Source organism: Mandrillus leucophaeus, unplaced genomic scaffold (genome assembly GCF_000951045.1).
Source record: "Mandrillus leucophaeus isolate KB7577 unplaced genomic scaffold, Mleu.le_1.0 Scaffold1457, whole genome shotgun sequence".
NCBI classification, from domain to species: domain Eukaryota; kingdom Metazoa; phylum Chordata; class Mammalia; order Primates; family Cercopithecidae; genus Mandrillus; species Mandrillus leucophaeus.
Window position 1 is genome coordinate 77538 of NW_012101429.1, and position 20912 is coordinate 98449.

Below are 20912 nucleotides of genomic sequence, written 5' to 3' on the forward strand. Positions count from 1 at the left end.
GGTAGGATAAAAACCTCAGACATGTTCTTGATGCAAGTCCTCTTTCTTTAGTGTGCTGAAATGGGAATCATTGATTTGATACTTGTTAATGGGAAGCATAGTATTGAATAAGCTAAATGTATAACAAGACAGATACTTTTTCTGTTGTCAAATTTTGATGTTCAAATATTCTTTAAAATGTCTCCAGTACCCTAGTTTTAGTTCCATCTTTAATTTACTTATTCATCAGATAATTCTTTGTATTCTTTTTGTTCTTAATTTTCTCAGATTGTTGCACCATTAGAAGCTAGGGTGCTCTACAAACAGACAGATGGCTGAAAGTGGAAAAGAAAAAATAAAATGGACAACCACCATTATTATTAGCTCATCTCTTAAGGTAAAGGGGCATTTGGGCCACTGATCTTTAACTTAAAAAAAATTAAAAGCAGCTTTCATATGGAACAATATTTTAAAAGCTTCTTAGCTTGATTGTCCACAATTAGTTGTGGGGAGCAGGAAGTGCATAAGCTACATGTATTTTAAAGATAAATAAATAGACTTTTTGCGTTCATTTTCAACATCCTACTTCCTTAATTCTTTGAAGGTTGGAGATTTTCTAAAGTTCTTTTTTTTTCTTTCTGTAAGCACTCTAATGGAGATGTTAAGGAATTCCAGAAACAGTAAAGATATGCAGATATATATTAGTTAAGGCTTTTTGAGAGCTAAAGAACCAGAAACTGATATTCTAGCCTTGGCAGCATCGGAATGAGACTGTCTCCTTACAGTTTGGAGAGGGAGAGACGGAAAGTTGAATGCCTGAGAGTAGGTGGTCAGCTCACAACCCTCAGCTCACAAGACTTCTCCATTGCCCTAATATTTATCTTATGGACACCAGCTGATGTCTGGAGTGAAGGGGCAAGAAATGATTATTCCATAGTAAGGTGTGGTTTTATGGTTTTTGTTGTATTTTGTTTTATACTTTATTGTGAGTCTATTTTCATAAATTATATTTTTACAAACATTTACCCATTTTATAGAGGCTTTTAAATGTATTAAGTTGAACTTTATGAAATTTACATTTCTGTGGTGAAAAGTTTCATATTGTCATTCTTTAAATTTTCTAATAAACTGCCGTTAAGTGCGCCTTTTCATTCCTGTTTTTACTTACATTTTCTTTCTTATGAGTGATGTGCTAGACATATTAGTTTTTGTTTTTTGTTGTTTTGAGATGGAGCTTTGCTCTGTCGCCCAGGCTGGAGTAGTGGCACAATCTTGGCTCACTGCAACCTCCGCCTCTCAGGCTCAAGTGATTCTCCTGCCTCAGCCTCCCAAGTAGCTGGGATCACAGGGGCCTGCCACCACGCCAGCTAATTTTTGTATTTTTAATAGCGATGGGGTTTCACCACGTTGGCCAGGCTGGTCTCGAACTCTGAACCCCGCCCCCACCCCAACCTGCACGATGGCTTCCCAAAGTGCTGGGATTACAGGCGTGAGCCACTGCACCTGGCTGACATAATACTAGTTTTAAAGATTATTAATAGATGTTACATATGCAGGAAGGAGTATTGTATGGATTTTATTTTGGATGCTGCTATAAACAAAGTTAAACAAGTGTTTTTTGTTTTGTTTTGTTTTGGTTAGGTTTTCTTTTTACTGCACTATTATTCAGAGACTTTAATATGTTCAAATGCATTATAAAACCCCCAAAAGAGATGAAATAATATTCAGCATTCCCCAGTCTTATTTCAGGCAGGAGCATCTTTTAATATCTAATAGGACTAATATTCTATGAAATGTATTTTGAAAAATCTATACTTAGCTTCCTGGTCATTTTGATGAATCAGCTCTTGGACTTACCTATTGTTTTCTCAATTCAATACGTTCTAATTTTACCTTCATTATTTTTTTTAGCATTCCATTATTTTATTCTTTTAGTTGGTTCCTCCTGATAATAGGATATTATTGAAATTCATTGGCATGATATATATGGGTGCTCATGATCTGCCAGCAATTATTCCTAACATTGTACCCAAATTATCTGACTTGTATATACCTTACCCACTCACTGTATAAGAACCATACCTTTAGGTCTGAATGCCTTTACCTTTGTTACTCTTTCTGTTCATACTCTTCTCATATTTGTCTTCTTCCTTCACTTGTCTGCCTAATACACTGCTTTTTATTTTAAAGATTTGACTCAGATTTTTTATTATGTGTTTGTTTTTTAATTAGATAGGGTCTCACTACATTGCCCAGGCCAGTCTTGAACTCCTGAGCTCAAGCAGTACATTGCCTTGGCCTCCCAAAGTGCTGGGATTACAGGCCTGAGCCACTGTGCCTGGCCCTGTTTGAATCAAATTTTAGGGAGCTTTCTTAACTCATGTTTTTTATATTTTTAAACATATCTTCCAGTTCTTTGCCAAAATTCTTAAGCTATGTTTTATCTCCTTGATCATAATAAACAGGCTGTTTTAAGGTGTGTATTTGATAGCTTCACTACATGCATCCCCTGTGGGCCTGTTTCTGTTCTCTATTATTTCTGATAGTTTTCTTTCATGGAATTGTGTCCCTTTGTATGTCTGATTATTTTTTATTGTATGTTGGAATTTGTATTTGAAAAATTGTAGAAATAATTTGAAGCCTAGAATAATGCTATCTTCCCCTTGAGAGGTTTTAATTCTATAAGAAAATTAAATTCCTGATGCCCTAAGTAGGGTTGCCAGATAAAATACAGGACACTCAAGTTTGAATTTCCAGCCAGGTGCGGTGGCTCACGCCTATAATCCCAGCACTCTGGAAGGCCAAGGTGGGTGGATCACTTGAGGTCAGGAGTTTTGAGACCAGCCTGGCCAACATGGTGAAACTCTGTCTCTACTAAAAATACAAAAATTAGCCAGGCATGGTGGTGTGTGCCTGTAATTCCAGCTACTTGGGAGGCTGAGGTAGGAGAATCATTTGAACCCAGGAGGCAGAGGTTGCAGTGGTCCAAGATTATGCCATTGCACTCCAGCCTGGGTGACAGTGTAAGACCCTGCCTCAAAAAAAATAAAAAATAAAAATAAAAAATAAAAAGTTTGAATTTCAGATAAACAGTGAATTTACTATAATTATGTCCCAAATATTACGTGGGACATACTTATACTGAAAATTGCATTGTTTGTCACGCATTCACATTTAACTGAGTGTTGTGTTGTTTTTATTTGCTAAATCTGACAACCCAACTCCTAAGGCATCTCTTTTATATGATGAATTAAGTTGTATCCTGTACATCTAGAGTGTTGAATTAAATTGTCTCCTGTACCTCTAGCTATGGGAGAATTGACACAATAGTCACTTAGATCATTTTCTTTGTTCCATAATTCAGATGAGGAGACCTGATTGAGAAAGGTTGCTCCAGACAGTGTTTCTACAAGGTGCTGGGAAGCACTGGTAATTCAGTTATCACCTTAATACAATTTCAGGGATTGAAATGGTTTGAAGCTGGGCTATAGTCCCTGTGAGAACTGTTCTATTTTCGTCAAAAGATCTGTTCAGCCTCTCTTCTGCCTCTTTCTGAGCTGGCAGATGCCCTCAGGGAAAAAAGTGGCCTAAATGCTTGCTCATATATTTGAATTTCTGTATAGATGTTGACCTTATAATTTTTTACTATCCTGTTAGCTCTCTGGTGTATTCAAGCAGATTTTAGAAGATTGTCCAGCTTTTCTAGTTGCGTTCAGTAGGCGGGTTGGCCTAAATTACTTAATCTGCCGTTGCTGGAAGCATTATATAATTTTAGAACAGCAGAAGAAAAGAGCCACAGTTAAACTGTAGGTCAGGATCTGTCTGAGTGACACAAAATACTCTTTAGAAAAGAAAGGAAGCATGTATTTTACACATAATTTCAGCCTGTGTGCTTAAAACATACATATTCTGAGGCAAAATAGAAAATAAAATTAATCTACCTAAGAGATTTTTATCTGTCTGGAAACTATCAAGTTTGAGTTTTATTTATTATTTTTATTTATTTTTTAATTTTTGGTAGAAACAAGGTCATGCTACATTGCCCAGGCTGGTCTCAAACTCCTGGGCTCAAGTGATTCACCTCAGCCTCCCAAAGTGCTAGGATTACAGGTGTGAGCCATTGTGCCTGGCCAAATTTAAGTTTTATCTTATCAGGAAAAACTGTTAATCCTAGATTTTAGTATTGTGGGAAATATGATTTAATTGCCTGGGTGCAATAGGAAATGAGGTGATATTTGAAATGGTTAGTATTAAAACCAAGAGTCCTATAGCTGTTTTCTTACATGTTTTCTGACTCACCTAAGGCTTAAAACATTTTAAAAGTATACTAAAGTAACTGTAATGTAAATTGATGAATTGTAAAATTGGTTGTCTTCTGTGATGGTATTGTATATGTCTGGCACTATGTGGTTCTGTCAATTATTTAAGAAATAGACAACCACCTATTTTCCATAGTTATACATTAATGCATGTCAGAATCTATCTCCAAGTTGTTATTATTATTATTATTATTATTATTATTATTATTATTGAGACAGGGTCTCTGTCACCCAGGCTGGAGTGCAGTGGTGCAGTCACGGCTCACTGCAGCCTTAACCTCCCAGGCTCAAGTGATTCTCTCACCTCAACTTGTGAGTAGCTGGGACTACAGGCATGTGCCACCATGCCCAGCTAATTTTTTGTATTTTTTGTAGAGAAAGTTTTGCCATGTTGCCCAGGCTGGTCTTGAACTTCTGGACTCAAATGATCCACCAGCCTTGGCCTCCAAGGTCTCGTGGTCACCATGCCTAGCCTCCAAGTTGTTTGTTTGTTTGTTTTTTGAGGTAGAGTCTTGCTCTGTCACCTGGGCTGGAGTGCAGCGGCACAATCTCGGCTCACTACAACCTCCACCTCCCAAGTTCAAGTGATTCTCCTACCTCAGCCTCCCAAGTAACTGGGACTACATGCATGCCTCACCACGCCCAGCAAATTTTGGGCTTTTACCATGTTGGTCAGGCTGGTCTCAAATTCCTGACTTCAAATGACCCGCCCACCTTGGCCTCCCAAAGTGCTGGGATTTCAGGTGTAAGCCACTGCCCAGGTTGTTTTTTAAAATGAAGTTTGCAGCTGGGTGTGGTGGCTTACACCTATAGTCCCAGCTACTTTGGGAGGATTGCATGAGCTCAGGAATCTGAAGTCAGCCTGGGCAACAAAATGAAACTTCATCTGTCTCTAAAAAAGAAAAAGTTTACATTTGCTCTGGTTTATACAGTTTAATGCTGTCTTTTCTGTTCCTAAGTAACATAACTGTAGTACATAACTCACTCCCTAACTTGAAATAAATGTTTTAGTAGAACTAAATGTTTTTGCATTTTTTAAAGCTTTTTCTCCATGGAAAGCATATTTATTTCTCTTTTGATGATCATATCTGTAAGTGGTAGTTATAAAATAACCTATTAAACTTTTAATGTTTTCTTTAGCTTTAATAAAATTGTAAGCATGCTTTAAATTTGTATTTCTGAATTTTTTTAAAAAAGAGTTATGAAGTTGCAACTGCCCTAGAAAATCGAAGCCACAAAGTTCGATATTCAGATTCAGTGGAAAATGGATCAATTATATTTTCTCTTTCTGGTACAGTATATTTGCTCACTGCCTTAAGTTTCTTATGAAATATGTTGGTATAAATTCTAATGCCTTTATAGTTCCATAACCATATAATAAGCTTAAGGTGTTATCTTTTGGGAGGGGTAACTGTGTAAAACTTAGTTACCACAAACTCAGTGCATATGGCCAATTCCAAAATATATTACCTTTTAGATTACAATTGTTAAAATAAAGCTGAACTAGTGGAGTCTGGTAGAAGATGGGAAAAAACTGCTTGCTTTGGAACTGAGTGAAAATAGAAAAAGCCACTTACCCAACAATCTATACTTACATGAAAGTTTATTACTTATATTAACAGAGGCCACAACATTTGTCAAAACTGATATACAAAAAAAAAAAAAAATGTTTTTCATCAATTTGTATTGATTTGTTTGTATTGATTTGTTTGCTGGATATAATATAAATATTAACTAAAAGAATCATGGGGACAAATAAATGTTCATGAAATGACAACTGGTACAACTGTTAGTCATGGACAAAAGTCCAGTAAGGAATTAGATTAGGATAAGAGAAGCCTGGGGAGATGGGAAGGGGGAAGCTCCACCTTTGCTTGAGAAATGACAGAAGTGATCTTTAAAAAGGTAGAGGTAAAGGATTTTATCTGGAGGGTTGCAAATAGACTTCTCTTCTAGCAGTTTTGAAGACAAGCACTTTCAAAAAAGCTGCTAGAATAGATCTCCAGGCTGAAAGTGGTATAGCCTCAAACTCATTCTTCTGGTTAAATACAGAACCCTCCAGGGAGAAATAAAATACTTGGTGAATATTTGCCTTGGCTACTTTATATACATGATCTAATTTAATTCTTCTGACAAATCTAACAAGAAATTTACTCCCATGTTACAGAAGAGGAAACTTATGTTCAGACAGGTTATGTAAGTTGCCCAAGTTTACTCAATTAGTATATAATCACAGTCACTTTCCTCAGACTGTCTCCCACATCGTTTGAAGAGCTATAATCAAGTTTCCCTTTAGGACCATTCTTAATGGCGCAGACACTCAGAGATTGCAGATATCTGCTGAGTGTATTAATTTATATAATTCTTTTTTAAAGTTTTTTATTTTTTGAGACGGAGTCTCGCTTTGTCGCCCAGGCTGGAGTGCAGTGGCGCGATCTCTGCTCACTGCAAGCTCCGCTTCCCGGGTTCACGCCATTCTCCTGCCTCAGCCTCCCGAGCAGCTGGGACTACAGGTGCCCGCCACCACACCCGGCTAGTTTTTATATAGTTCTTTATATTCTGATAGAAAGGTTCCCCCAACAAGAAATCACTGAAGGCTTTTTTTTTTTTTTTTTTTTGAGATGGAGTCATGCTCTGTCGCCCAGGCTGGAGTGCAATGGTGTGATCTCAGCTCACTGCAACCTCTGCCTCCCGAGTTCAAGCAATTCTCCTGCCTCAGCCTCCTGAGTAGCTGTGATTACAGGCACACGCCACCACACCTGGCTAATTTTTGTATTTTTAGTAGAGACAGGGTTTCACCACGTTGGTCAGGCTGGTCTCGAACTCCTGACCTTGTGATCTGCCTGCCTTGGCCTCCCAAAGTGCTGGGATTACAGGCGTGAGCCACCACACCCAGCCGAAGTCTTGCTTAAGACTCTTTATTTAGCTGATTTCCAGCTTTTAAAAATAATTATAGGAGATTCTTGGTTGCTGAACACATGCAGGTGTCTGGAGGGTGGCAGGCCCAGAGAAGGCATTGAAGCTCCATGTCCGTTCCCACATACCTAGCCCTATGCATATCTTCATCTGTATCCTTTATAATACACTAGTACATATTTTAAAAGTATAACATGAAAAATTAACTTTTTAAATGTAATTCATCTTAATGAAAAACTACCCAGTATCTTCATGTGGACAATGCCTTCATCTAGGAAAAAAAAGTAGTTACTGATCCAAAAATGTTTTTCTCTTATTTAGCACAAGTCATTCTTTTATACAGAGCACTTCAAAGAACTACCTAAATTCTGTTGTATAGGAATTTCATTATAGTAATTTCTACTCCTTATGAGTTTAGGGCTTGGACACATGGTATACTTACAGCTATTTTGGTTGATTCTGAGTTTATAACAAAATTTGATCTCTGTGACAAAGTGACGTTTTATATTCAATTTACCTTTCCTAGGAGTTGCATTTTTATTAATGGATACTAAGGAATGTATTCTGTCAACCGAAGAAACATTGCTAGCCAAAATTGAGAAATTTATTAACATTCACCAAAATAGTTTTTTGGTTTTGTCTGCTGCCCTCCATGGGCCTGAAGAATGGAAACTGATGTTCAGAATTCAGCAGAGGTATGGAAGAATAGCATTATAGATGTATTTTTCTTATATTGTATTTATTTCAGTTCTTAATTCTTTTAGGTGAGTTTTGTTTTGCTAGATGATGAACACTGTGATGTTAACCTATCAAATTTAATGAAACATGGGCCAAAAAGGTATTCTATGAATCGAGTTGACAGGGTTCATGATGCTTCCCGGGCTTCTCCAAGACGAAGCCAAAAGTGAACAGGCTTTTAGTCAGTGATGTTCTGGCTATAAAGCCATCTCAGATCCTCTGTGGAGTAAGGCAGGGCATGAACTGCATAGACAAATAACAAACAATAGAGATTTGTCTCTTCTTTCTACTTTCTTGAGAGAACACATGTCAGTAAGTTATATGATCTGTATATCATGAATTGTTTTTCAGATTCCTGGGTCGTAACTTACGAATACTTCCAGTACACAACACAGTAAATGCTATTAATCTTATGTGCACTATAGCAAAGGTGAGTCACCTGGGGAATATGACGCATACACATATACATTTTAAGGTTTTTAACTTCCAGTTGTCACCCTTTTGAGCAAGACTGGCAAATATCTTGCTTCTGTTCCCCTGAGGGAGTTGCTGTTTCAGCATGCAACTTTTTCCCAAGCCTGAACTAAGTCTCTCAAGTCTTCTCAATTTACTTCCAGTAGCCACTACCATTTAAGACTCATTTGGGGCCAAAAGAGCATTTGGTTGGTCCTATTGGTTACTTATATCTTCATTCAAATTCTAAAGTTATAAGAGTTGGTCAGATTGCAGTCATGAACTGTCAGAGTGCAAGCATACTATCTCATGGAATGTCATCTACCAATTGTCCACTTTCTTTTCATGCTTTTTGTCCTCTGCAAAGTGTGCCCAGACACCTGAAACCCCCTAGGCAGACTTAAGTCTTCCTTACTTTTATACTTGGAACATATCCCCATTAAAGCAATTTTCATAGTATTCTACTTTTTGGCTTGCATGTTTGAAATTCCTTGGATAGAAAGTATTTTCCTGTTGACTACTCTAGTAACTCACACATAGTGTTTAGCACAAAGATGATCAGGAGATTTGCTGAAAGAATGAAAGTTATTTTTAAATGTGACCTTGTAAAAATATCTTATTTCTGTAAATAATGCTGGATCTTTGTATCTTCTTCCAGACTACCTCCAAACCATACATAGATAGCATTTGCTACAGAATGATAACAGCTAAAGCTTACATCATTGAGCAAAGTCCTGTTTGGAAAACACTTCAGAAGATACAACTGAATAGTGATTCAGTTAACCCAAATTAGAGTACCAACTTAATGCTCTTCTCAAAGAATGTGAAAATAATTAGAACTGTTAAATTATAATCAAATATCTAAAGACATTTATATTAATTTGAAATAACATGTATACAATTAAAAGTGATTTTATTTTAGGAGTTTTACTGTGAGATTTCTTTAACGCTGTTTAGCAAAGGATTGGTACATACATATATCATAAAACTCAGGTGTAGCTTCTTAGATGGACAAGTATTTAGTAGGAAATAAAAATACAGAATTTTCTAATCAGTTTCTTAAAGTCATATGTAGTTTTTTTTCCATAAAGGTAGCAAGTATTTCTAAAACTAATCTTTGTAGATGTTTTCCTATTATAACTTCTGCTGGAGAGGTGGTGATGGGACTCTGCTCCCAAAGACTCCACCTAAGCCAGGAAAAGAGAAGCTAAGAAAAAAGTCAACTGGCCTGAATTCAAAACTTTCTACTCATTTACACTGGTGTGATAGCCAACTTGACACTAGGAGTTCCGAAATGTTACATAGCATCTAACTTCAGCAGAAAATGTATCAGTATTTTTATAAGCTCACTAAAACTGTAGGAATGAATATAGACAATTCAACTACATTTTATGAAGTTACAAAATTATTAGTTTGTATTGGATTTTCAAAAATAGTATTTAGGACATATGTGGGCATTATTTACCATTAGATAACTTTAAAACAACAAAAAAACTTCTATAGTATATCATTATAGAAACTGATAAATGAGAGAAGCTACATTTATTTTTCAAGCAGTAAATTTTTACAGAAAAAATTTTATAATGGTATTAAATAAATCATAATGGAAAATGATACTCTATTTTATGAGTTTTTACTTTATTAAGGAAGTGGAACTTTCACTTTATCCCAATATTTTCTTCAGAGGTAGACTTTGTTTTTATTTCAATGAGTTCTTCCACTCGAGCTAGAACACTTTCAATCAAATCAAATGTGAAAAGAGCTGAATGTAGGACCTGCAATGCCAAGAAAAAGTAATGTTATTAATGCTATCTTTAAAGCCAAACAAAGCAAAACATAGAAAAGATTTCAGCTGGAGGTAGCTCAGGAATATTTAAGACCAGGTAGAGTGGTTCACACCTGTAATTTCTGTGCTTTGGGAGGCTGAGGAGAGAGGATTACTAGAGGCCAGGAGTGGGAGACCAGCCTGAGCAACATAGTGAGACCCTATCTCTACTAAAAATTAGCCAGGCATGGTGGTGTGCACCTGTAGTCCTGGCTAATCGGGAGTCTGAGGTGGGAGGATCACTTGAGCCCAGGGAGTTGAAGCTGCAGTGAGCCACAATCATGCCACTGCACTCCAGCTTGGGCAAGACAGCAAGATCCTGTTTCTAAAGAAAAAGGAAAGAAAATTTCAGATCACCTTAAGCTGCATTTCAGGAGGCATATTAGGGATCTCTTCTCCACCTACAGTTATAGAACAAAGATCTTTAGATTTCTGGGCCTCTGTAAGAAAAGAAAAAAATCATGTGTGACACTTAAAAAACTCTCATATCAATAACAAATGTATAAGCTACTTTCATCATTCATTAACTTAAAACGTGTCAGTTATTTGTAAAAATTAAGTCCACTGTTTAACAGCTCAGGGTATACTTAAGCTATAAGCAAATAGAATGAACTATCAAAATTCTGCAACATGTGAATTAATACTTCTTTAGATAAACAGCATTATTTTGGCATGTATAGGATTCATCAAACTATTTTCTTTAGTATATAATCAATTACAGTCATTATACTAAAAAAGACAATTTCTGGAAATGCCTATAAAAGCACCACCACAGATACATGGAAGAGATCACATGATTGTTACAGAATTGTTGACTTACAAAATTCTGGATCTAAGATTTTTTTCATAATTTGTATGGATTTACTTGAGGGTGAAATGCAATACCAAAGGAATGCTACCCAAATGGAAAAGCTGTAATACAGATTCTTAGAGCTTGAGGCTTTAAAATATATGCTTTAATTTGGTTTAAGTCTTCATTAACCTGACTTTAGGTAAATTAGCTTATAGATCTGCTAAGAATTTTAACTATAAATAAAATGGCTTAGCTGTTATGGTCTCTAAACAAGTATAAGATTTTTAAAAAGTTCTTAAATTTGAATATGACAGTTGCAAAATTGGACTACTTTTTATACCTAACTGAAAACAAAATTGCACATTACCAACCTTGGCTATTTTTAATTTCTGCTTCATAATGTGCTTTTGACATATTAAGTCCTATATGAAGTGGCTTTAAGAAATTATTCTCAATATTTCCAAGTTCTGTCCATAATCCAGTCTGTTAAGAATAAAAGAATGAGTTATTTAGTTCAACAGTGATTGACTGCCTACTACTATTAAACGTGTTAAAAGCTCGCAAAATAAAAATAAAACATGGCCCTTTTCACAATGGACTTCACTATTTACTAATTACATTTATTACTGTATCTAGTTATGTGAATACCAATGAAAAGAAAAATGTACTTGGGGCACTACGCTTATCACTGCACCACTTGGATAGCTCCTGGGTTTGAGATCTGTTAACTTGTTAAGATTTATGAGAAAATTATTGGAAGATAAATTCACAGACATCTCTTCCTCTATGAGCCATCCCCACAATGACTCTACCTTATTTATGCCTTCATCCCATGTATGTCCTTTCAATTGATATCCTCACCACGGATCTAGTTCTAGAGGATGCTTTCCCTTTCCTACTGATGGAAACTTTTCTAATACCCAGCTAATTTGAACCTCCTTGGTGACCAAAGTAGGTGAAGATTTTATCTGTTGAGGACAGCTTATTTTGTCATGTATCTTAGAGGTTTTTATTCCAAGAGCATTTTCTCTTACAGTACTTAAAGGAGAGGAGTCATGAAGTCTTAATTTTATTTTAAAAAATAGAGAAAAGAAAATCCATTGGTACTTCTGAGTGTCCAGGTACTCTTTACAAAGGAAAATGTCTTAGATAAAAAAGGGAAACTTAAGGACCCAATTTATCCTTAACTAGAATAATGAACTACTTGAGAACCTATTTTGTAATGAGCTTATTTTGACCCAAGTAGTATATAACATGTTACTTGTAGCATTCCAAATAAAATCTACACATGTCTATGAATAACTGATAATGTCTCACATATATACTTTTCATTTCAGTGATCTTATTTCTCCTATACTAACAGGAAAAGTAGAATTCTAGAGAGGATCTAAAACCCTCAAAAATATGCATACCTTTTCACTCAGCATCTACAAACTTATCTTGGGGAAATAAAGATGGATGTTATCATTCTACTGCAGATGTTTTAAAAAATGTTTAGTGAAACATTAGAATTAAAATAACTCACGACAGGAGATTCATAGTAAATTGACACATTAACATAATGGAAAAACTATACAGCCATTAAAATATTGTTTTTCAGTACATATTGGTGAATGGGAAAAAAGGTTATAAAACAGTGTGATTCTTTTAGTATGATCTCATTTTCTTTTTAAAAAAGAAAAAATGTACAGATGTATTAACACAAAACCTAGAAGGGAATACAGTATATCAACAATGGTGTAATTTTGATTACTATTCTTTTTTTATCTTGATTTTTAAATAATGGATGTTTTAGTTGTATATTTTTTAAATTGTTAAGTGGAAAGTTTTCTTAACCTCTCATGGCAAATTTGGGTTATATGCAGCAGGAATTTCCTTAACCAGTGTAGTCACACAGTATAACAAGCATATTACTCTTACGTGCACCGACTGCTCTCATTTCTCCTATTTTTACCTCTATCCTTTTTCTTTTACTGATACATGATATTTTACATATTTATGGGTACATGTATTTGTTACATGCATAATATATATAATAATAAAGTCAGTATTTGGGGTATCCATCCTCTTGAGTATTCATCATTTCTATACATTTCATGTCCTCTCTTCTAGCTACACTGAAATATACAATATATTGTTGCTAATTATAGTCACTTTAATGTGCTATCAAGCAATACAGCTTGTCTTTTATCTAACTCTGTTTGTGCCCATTCACCAGCTTCTCTACATTTTCCCCTCCCATGCTCACAACGCTGGCATCATTCTATATTCTGTATCCACGACATCAAGTTTGTCAGCTCACACATGTGAGAATATGTGATACTGTCTTTCTGGGCCTGGCATATTTCAACATAATGACAAGTAGGTCCATCCACATTGCTGCAAATAAGCTTTTATTCCTTTTTACGTCCAGCCTTTTCTTCACCATTTTGTATTCCCTGCACCCCAACTTTTTTTTTACTTTTTACTTTGCATTCACCTCTGGGTTTATAGGCAGAACTCACTGCAACGAATGGCTTTCAAGACTAGGTTACTGATGACTCTCTTACCCACTAAAGCACATTTGAACATAAAGAGTATGGAGAAAACACCTAGCTTGGACAAAAGGAAACATTTTATTATATTTACTTTTAAAAAATAAAATACTAGATATGGCTGGAATCCCCTTTATTCAAGAGGCAGCCATTAGCTAAAACTTGAATGTTTTGCATTCCTAATGTATCACTTAATTTTTCATGTTTAAAAGCATATAAATGATATCATACTGTATATAACATGCTTCAGCTTCCTTTTTGTCAATCTTAAATTTGAGAGTTATTTATGTTGTAGCTCTAATTTCATTTTAATTGCCGCATACACATTCCATTATATGGAATTTATCCGGTTACTAAGTTTTTAGTATTTCAAAATAATGCAGCATTTACATTGCTGTATGTTTTCCTATTCACACAGGGTAAAAGTGTTTCTAGGATACTGTTTTTCAAATTATTTTTGCCATGACTCTCAGTAAAAAATAGGTTTTACATCACAACTCAACACACATTTATTTCTATAGCTGAAATAAAAGTTTTCCCTCAAATCCTTTCCACATAACACATTTAATCTTAATACTTTAATGTAGAAAAATGGAGAATAAGCGATTCAAAAATAAACATCAGAAAGATTTTTATATAATAAATGAGTGTGCTTGACTGCTCATGATGTAATTTCAGTCTAATTCACTATTGAGCCTGGTTCTTTTTATTTTTCAAAGTCAGGTCTGTTGTGGTATTGATTATATACAGTAAAATATAACCTTCTAGCTATACAGTTCTGAGCTTTGACAAAGATATATAGTGATATAAAGTCAAGTAACCACTGTTGCTGTAAAGACATTCCCATGACCCAGAAATTTTTGTGCCCCTTTGTAGTCAGTTTCCTCCCACCTCCAGCAACCAGCAATCTGATTTTTGTTAATGTAATTTTTGCCTTTTCCAGAATGCCATAAGTGGAATTAAAACCCTTCGTGGCAGAAATTGACAAAATTCTAAAATTTATACAGAAAAGGTAAAGGATTTAAAAATAGCCAATACAATTTTGAAAAAGAAGAACAAAGTTGGCAGACTCACATTACTTGAGTTTAAGACTTCCTAAAAAGGAATAAAACAGAATAATTTCTTCCTATAAAGGAATCAAGACAATGTGGTATTGGTAAAAGAATATATATAGGTAAATGGAATACAGTCCAAAAATAGACCCATACTTACAAAATGATTTTTGACAAAGTTGCCAAGATAATTCAGTAAATTAAGGATAACCTTTTCTACAAATAGTGTTGAGGTCAAAATAAAAGAAGAAAAATCTCTCAACCCGTATCTCACATCACATAAAAAGTTTACTTGAAATGGGTCATTGACCTAAGTGTAAAACCTAAAACTATACAATTGCTAAAAGAAATTATCTTTGTGGGGGGCGTGCCCAAGATGCCTGAATAGGAACAGCTCCAGCCTCCAGCTCCCAGTGTGAGCAACACAGAAGATGGGTGATTTCTACATTTTCAACTGAGTCTCCACTGCTGATACCCAGCCAAACAGGGTCCGGAGTGGACCTCAAGCAAACTCCAAGAGACCTACAGTTGAGGGTCCTGACTGTTAGAAGGAAAACTAACAAAGAGAAAGGACACCCACACCAAAACCCCATCAGTACGTCACCATCATCAAAGACCAAAGGCAGATAAAACCACAAAGATGGGGAAAAAGCAGTGCAGAAAAGCTGGAAATTCGAAACACCAGAGCGCATCTCCCCCTGCAAAGGAACGCAGCTCATCGCCAGCAACGGAACAAAGCTAGACCGAGAATGACTTTGACGAGTTGAGAGAAGAAGGCTTCAGTCGATCAAACTTCTCAGAGCTAAAGAAGGAACTACGTAACCAGCGCAAATAAACTAAAAACCTTGAGAAAAGATTTGACGAATGGCTAAGTAGAATAACCAATGTAGAGAAGTCCTTAAAAGAACTGATAGAGATGAAAACCATAACACGAGAACTACGTGACAAATGCACAAGCTTCAGTAACCAACTCGATCATCTGGAAGAAAGAGTATCAGCGATTGAAGATCAAATGAATGAAATGAAGCGAGAAGAGAAGTGTAGAGAAAAAAGCTGTCTCTTATACACATCTAGATGTGTATAAGAGACAGGAGTGCAGAGGCACGATCTGAGCTCACTGCAACCTCCACCTCCCGGGTTCAAGCAATTCTCCTGCCTCAGCCTCTAGAGTAGCTGGGATTACAAGCGCCTGCTACCCTACCCAGCTAATTTTTTTCTATTTTTAGTAGAGATGGGGTTTCGCCATGTTGGACTGGCTGGTCTCAAACTCCTAACCTCAGGTGATCTGCCCGCCTCGGCCTCCCAAAGTGCTGGGATTACAATGGTCAAGTTTTATAATCATTCATTGGTAAGGAATCTAGAGCTTAAGATTTTTTTTCAATTTCCATTTCTATTTAAGATTCAGGGATGCAGGTTTGTTACAGGGGCATATTGCGTAAGTTGTTCGTTTCTCTAAGATAAAACATATCCATGAAATATTTGCAGAGCCGGATGACTTCTATACAAATGAGAAGAAAGGAGAAACCCAGGTCTTGTTCGTGTCTTTTTATTTCTTCATTACCATCATTGACTGTATTCTTTGCAGGGTTCCTAACTGTTCTGGCAGTAAATTTCACTTTAGCGTAGAACTGCCTAGTCTTCCTTTTGTGAGATATGCTACAGTGAATTTTGAAATGTACAGTTTTAAGCCTTAGAACTGGAAAGATTTCAGAACTGTTACATCACTGAGCCTCCTTGAGTATGAAATTAAAAGCAGGTATTTGTGAACATTACAAATGCTTAATTATTACAACTATTTTAAAACTCTTAATTTACTTTTTCTAGACATTGAAAGATTTTAAGAAATCTTAAAATGTGATTTCTTTGTAGTATTTATTATTTCTTTAAAAAAGATCTGGTAACCTTAACATGAGAAAGAGAAAAAATACTCTCACAGCTTCTTCACTCCTACATGCTTCTAAAAATATTACAGTTTATCATCTGAAAAATTTGTGGAATTATGCCAAACAGAATATGTAAAAAATTTCTTTAGCCTACTTTTGGCATGTGTTTTTATTACCCGAAGTTTTATGATTATGGGCTGTTGCCATTGAAAACAGCTAAAGTTTTAACATTTAAAGATCTAGATTCATCAAAGATCAAAAAAGACAAAGAAGGGCATTACATAATGTTAAAGGGATCAATGCAACAAGAAGAGCTAACTATCCTAAATATATAGGCACCCAATACAGGAACACCCAGATTCATAAAGCAAGTTCTTAGAGACCTACAGAGACTTAGACAAATCTGACAAAAACAAGCAATGGGGAAAGGACTCCCTATTTAATCAATGGTGTTGGGAAAACTGGCTAGCCATATGCAGAAAACTGAAACTGGACCCCTTCCTTACACCCTATACAAAATTTAACTTGAGATGGATTAAAGACTTAAATGTAAAACCTAAAACCATAAAAACCCTAGAAGAAAACCCAGGTAATACTATTCAGGACACAGACATGGGCAAAGACTTCATGACTAAAACACCAAAAGAAATGGCAAAAAAGCCAAAACAGACAAATGGGATCTAATTAAACTAAAGAACTTCTGCACAACAAAAGAAACTATCATCAGAGTGAACAGGCAACCTACAGAATGGGAGAAAATTTTTGCAATCCATCCATCAAAGGGCTAATATCCAGAATCTACAAGGAATGTAAACAAATTTATAAGAAAAAAAAAACCCATCAAAAAGTGGGCAAAGGATATGAACAGACACTTCTCAAAAGAAGATATTTATGTGGCCAACAAACATGAAAAAAAGCTCATTATCACTGCTCATTAGAGAAATGCAAATCAAAACCACAATGAGATACCATCTCACACCAGTTAGAATGGTGATCATTAAAAAGTCAGGAAACAACAGCTGCTGGAGAGGATATGGAGAAATAGGAACGCTTTTACACTGTTGGTGGGATTGTAAACTAGTTCAAGCATTGTGGAAGTCAGTGTGGCGATTCCTCAAGGATCTAGAACCAGAAGTACCATTTGACCCAGCCATCCCATTACTGGGTATATACCCAAAGGATTATAAATCATTCTACTATAAAGACACATGCACATGTATGTTTACTGTAGCACTATTCACAATAGCAAAGACTTGGAACCAACCCAAATGCCCATCAATGATAGACTGGATTAAGAAAATGTGGCACATATACACCATGGAATACTATACAGCCATAAAAAAGAATGAGTTCATGCCCTTTGCAGGGACATAGATGAAGCTGGAAACCATCATTCTCAGCAAACTAACACAGGAACAGAAAATCAACCACCACATGTTCTCACTCATAAGTGGGAGTTGAACAATGAGAACACAGGGTGGGGAACATCACACACTGGGGCCTGTCAGGGCTCGGGGGATAGGGGAGGGATAGCATTAGGAGAAATACCTAACATAGATGACGAGATGATGGGTGCAGCAAACCACCATGGCACGTGTATACCTATGTAACAAACCTGCACGTTCTGCACGTGTATCCCAGAACTTAAAGTATTAAAAAAAAACCAAAACTTAAATGAGCACCCAAAATATGAATTATATAGAATTTTCCGTATGTGTATTTATTATACAACATATAGTTTTTTTTCCTAAATGAAAAGCACACACACACATATTAAACAATTTTAAAATTCCTGATACTTACCTGTGGACTTTGCCATCTCATTGTTTCTCTTGTCCCAGCTTTCATTCTACATATTTTAATTACAAACTTTTTAGAAAAAAAGATGAGTGAACAGATGGATGGGAAAGGATATGAGTACATAGGACAGAAGGTAAGGGATAACATGATTATGAGATATGTATTAGAATAAATTATTATAATTCAAAACAACTAATAATTATTTAAAGATACTCACCAAATAGATAATATTTGGTATGAAAACTAAGTTGGTTTTACTAGTAAAGATGAGAGCATGTTTGTACTATGATATTCAAGAAAAGTTATGTGAAATTCAAGAGTAAGAGAAGGTGCCTGAAACTTGAGCAAGGAGATACAAGAGGCATGAAATAGTAGGGTGAGGAGGGATGGCTTCTGAAGAGAGTAAGTCAGTTGACAGTAACCCAAAATAGCAAGAAAAGAAATGGATTATTATTCAATTATGAATCACTTTGTTGTCTTTGTATTTGAATGTGATTCTCTCAAATCTTCCTGTTCATATTTCTGTGTGTCTGCTTTTCATCTAATTACCCTCTTAGCATACTTAAGTGCTCAAAAATAGGTACTGGTAGGAGTCCTTTTGAATAAAATGCCCCATATTTCAGCATCACCAGACCATCATTTTGTTTTTTCTTTTTTTTTTTTTTTGAGACGGAGTCTTGCTCTGTCGCCTGGGGGGAGTGGGGTGGCGTGATCTCGGTTCACTGCAAGCTCCACCTCCCGGTTCATGCCATTCTCCTGCTTTAGCCTCCCGGCTGAGTTTTTTTTTGTATTTTTAGTAGAGAAGGGGTTTCACCGTGTTAGCCAGGATGGTCTTGATCTCCTGACCCCGTGATCCGCCCATCTCGGCTTCTCAAAGTGCTCGGATTACAGGCGTGAGCCACCATGCCCGGCCCATTTTGTTTTTTCTTTAACCAAATCTTCCAAAAACTCAGAAACTGTCATTCATTTTTTATTAACCACAGTAGACATATTTGCCTCTCAATTATACACACGACCTATTGTCATTGCACTTGGGAGAAATGTTTCCAAGATAGATAGGCTCTTAAGAGCCTAAAAGATGTCAGGTTGCCACCTTAGACTGGGTTTTTGCTAATTTCCCTGGTATAATTCTTATGGTAACTTCTAAAGCAATAATTTGGAATATTTGATCCCTTAGAAAAATTGTTAAAAACCATTAAATAAGAGATGCCTGTTGGCTGGGCGTGGTGGCGCACACCTGTAATGCCAGCACTTTGGGAGGCTGAGGAGGGAGAATCACTTGAGGTCAAAAGTTTGAGACCAGCCTGGGCAACATGATGAAACCCAATCTCTAGTAAAAATACAAAAATCAGCTGGTGTGGTGGTGCCTGGCTGTAGTCCCACCTACTCGGGAGGCTGAGGCAGGAGAATCGTTTGAACCCAGGAGGTGGACATTGCAGTGAGCAAAGATTGTGCCACTGCACTCCAGCCTGGGCAACAGAGTGAGACTCCGTCTCAAAAAAGAAAAAAAAGAAGTGCCTGTAATCCCAGCACTTTGGGAGGCTGACGTGGGAGGATTGTTTAAGCTGGGGAGTTTGAGGCTGTAGTGAGCCGTGACTGTGCCACTGTACTCCAGCCTGGGCAATACAGTGACACACTGTCTCTTTGAGAAAAAAAAAAAAAAGCAGTCCTACAGGCTGGCTGTATCCTTTTCCTTACCAGAAAATGTACATGCCAAACAAAAGTGAGGAATCATCTATGGATAGTACAGCAGACACTGCACAATGCTAAACTGCTCTCAAGTCTTCCCTCTCTAGGCAGAGACCAATCTGCTGCCTTTGTATGACTCTGTGTTCCATATCTAACACATCTATCAATCCTAATCAGCAAGATTCCTTTTGTTTTTGTCAGGCAAGACAGATAATCTCTCAAGTATGTATAGCCTTTCTTGATTACTAAAAAAATAAAAACTTATACCCTACCCTAAGGCCACCTTCCTGAAGTCTCAGGGCCTCTACTGCTGCTGAATTTTATATTGTAGCTTTTCAATTTTTATCACAAGCTCCTTCAGGAATCAGGATTTAGTTTGTGATTTAGAAAGTTCTGGCCACTGCCTGGGTCATAGCTATTTCTACCACTTTCCAGATGTTTGCCCTTGTGCAAGTTAATGATCTTTTTTCACCTACGTTATCTATGAAAAGTAAAAAATAAAGAGTCCTTTTCTTGGCTGTCCATGGTGACTCATGCCTGGAAGTTACCCCAGCACTTTGGGAGACCGAGGTGGGAGGATCTCTTGAGCCCCCGGAGGTCAAAGCTGCAGTGAGCCATGATTATACTACTGTAATCCAGCCTGGGCAAGAGAACGAGACCCTCTCTGAAGAATAAATGATATGTAGCACTTGGGCAGAATAGTGGTTGTCCCTGACAGAGGTGAGTGGCGCAATGAAGTCAGAATTAACTGGGAAGGGGCATGAGGAACCTCTTGTGATGTTGGAAATGTTCTATATTGATATGGGTTTTAGTAATATAGATCTATGCATTAGTTGAAATTCAGTGAATATACACTTAAAATTTGAACATTTCATTACGTAAATTTTACCTCAAAGAAAAACTACAGACAAATACTTAATTTAATGAAATA

At 36.4% G+C, this 20912-nt stretch overlaps 2 protein-coding genes across 4 annotated transcripts in view; one reads left to right on the plus strand and one right to left on the minus strand.

Annotated features, from left to right (window-relative positions):
- LOC105535392 (chromosome unknown open reading frame, human C1orf146) overlaps positions 1–9328 on the plus strand; it is a 24536-nt gene extending 15208 nt beyond the window's left edge. For both annotated transcript variants that reach the window (XM_011974463.1, XM_011974462.1), the window contains 5 exons: positions 268–376; positions 5496–5589; positions 7741–7909; positions 8304–8382; positions 9064–9328. In XM_011974463.1, the coding sequence (XP_011829853.1) occupies positions 311–376; positions 5496–5589; positions 7741–7909; positions 8304–8382; positions 9064–9198 (543 nt within the window). In that variant the 5' untranslated portion in view covers positions 268–310 and the 3' untranslated portion in view covers positions 9199–9328. The remainder of the gene's footprint in view (positions 1–267; positions 377–5495; positions 5590–7740; positions 7910–8303; positions 8383–9063) is intronic.
- The window catches only part of GLMN (glomulin, FKBP associated protein), a 55757-nt gene continuing 44146 nt past the window's right edge, over positions 9302–20912 (minus strand). The window contains exons 16-18 of one of the 2 annotated variants that reach the window (XM_011974461.1): positions 11395–11506; positions 10588–10670; positions 9302–10180 (exon numbers count right to left, since the gene is read on the minus strand). In XM_011974461.1, the coding sequence (XP_011829851.1) occupies positions 10064–10180; positions 10588–10670; positions 11395–11506 (312 nt within the window). In that variant the 3' untranslated portion in view covers positions 9302–10063. The remainder of the gene's footprint in view (positions 10181–10587; positions 10671–11394; positions 11507–20912) is intronic. The other variant, XM_011974460.1, reaches the window with a different exon arrangement.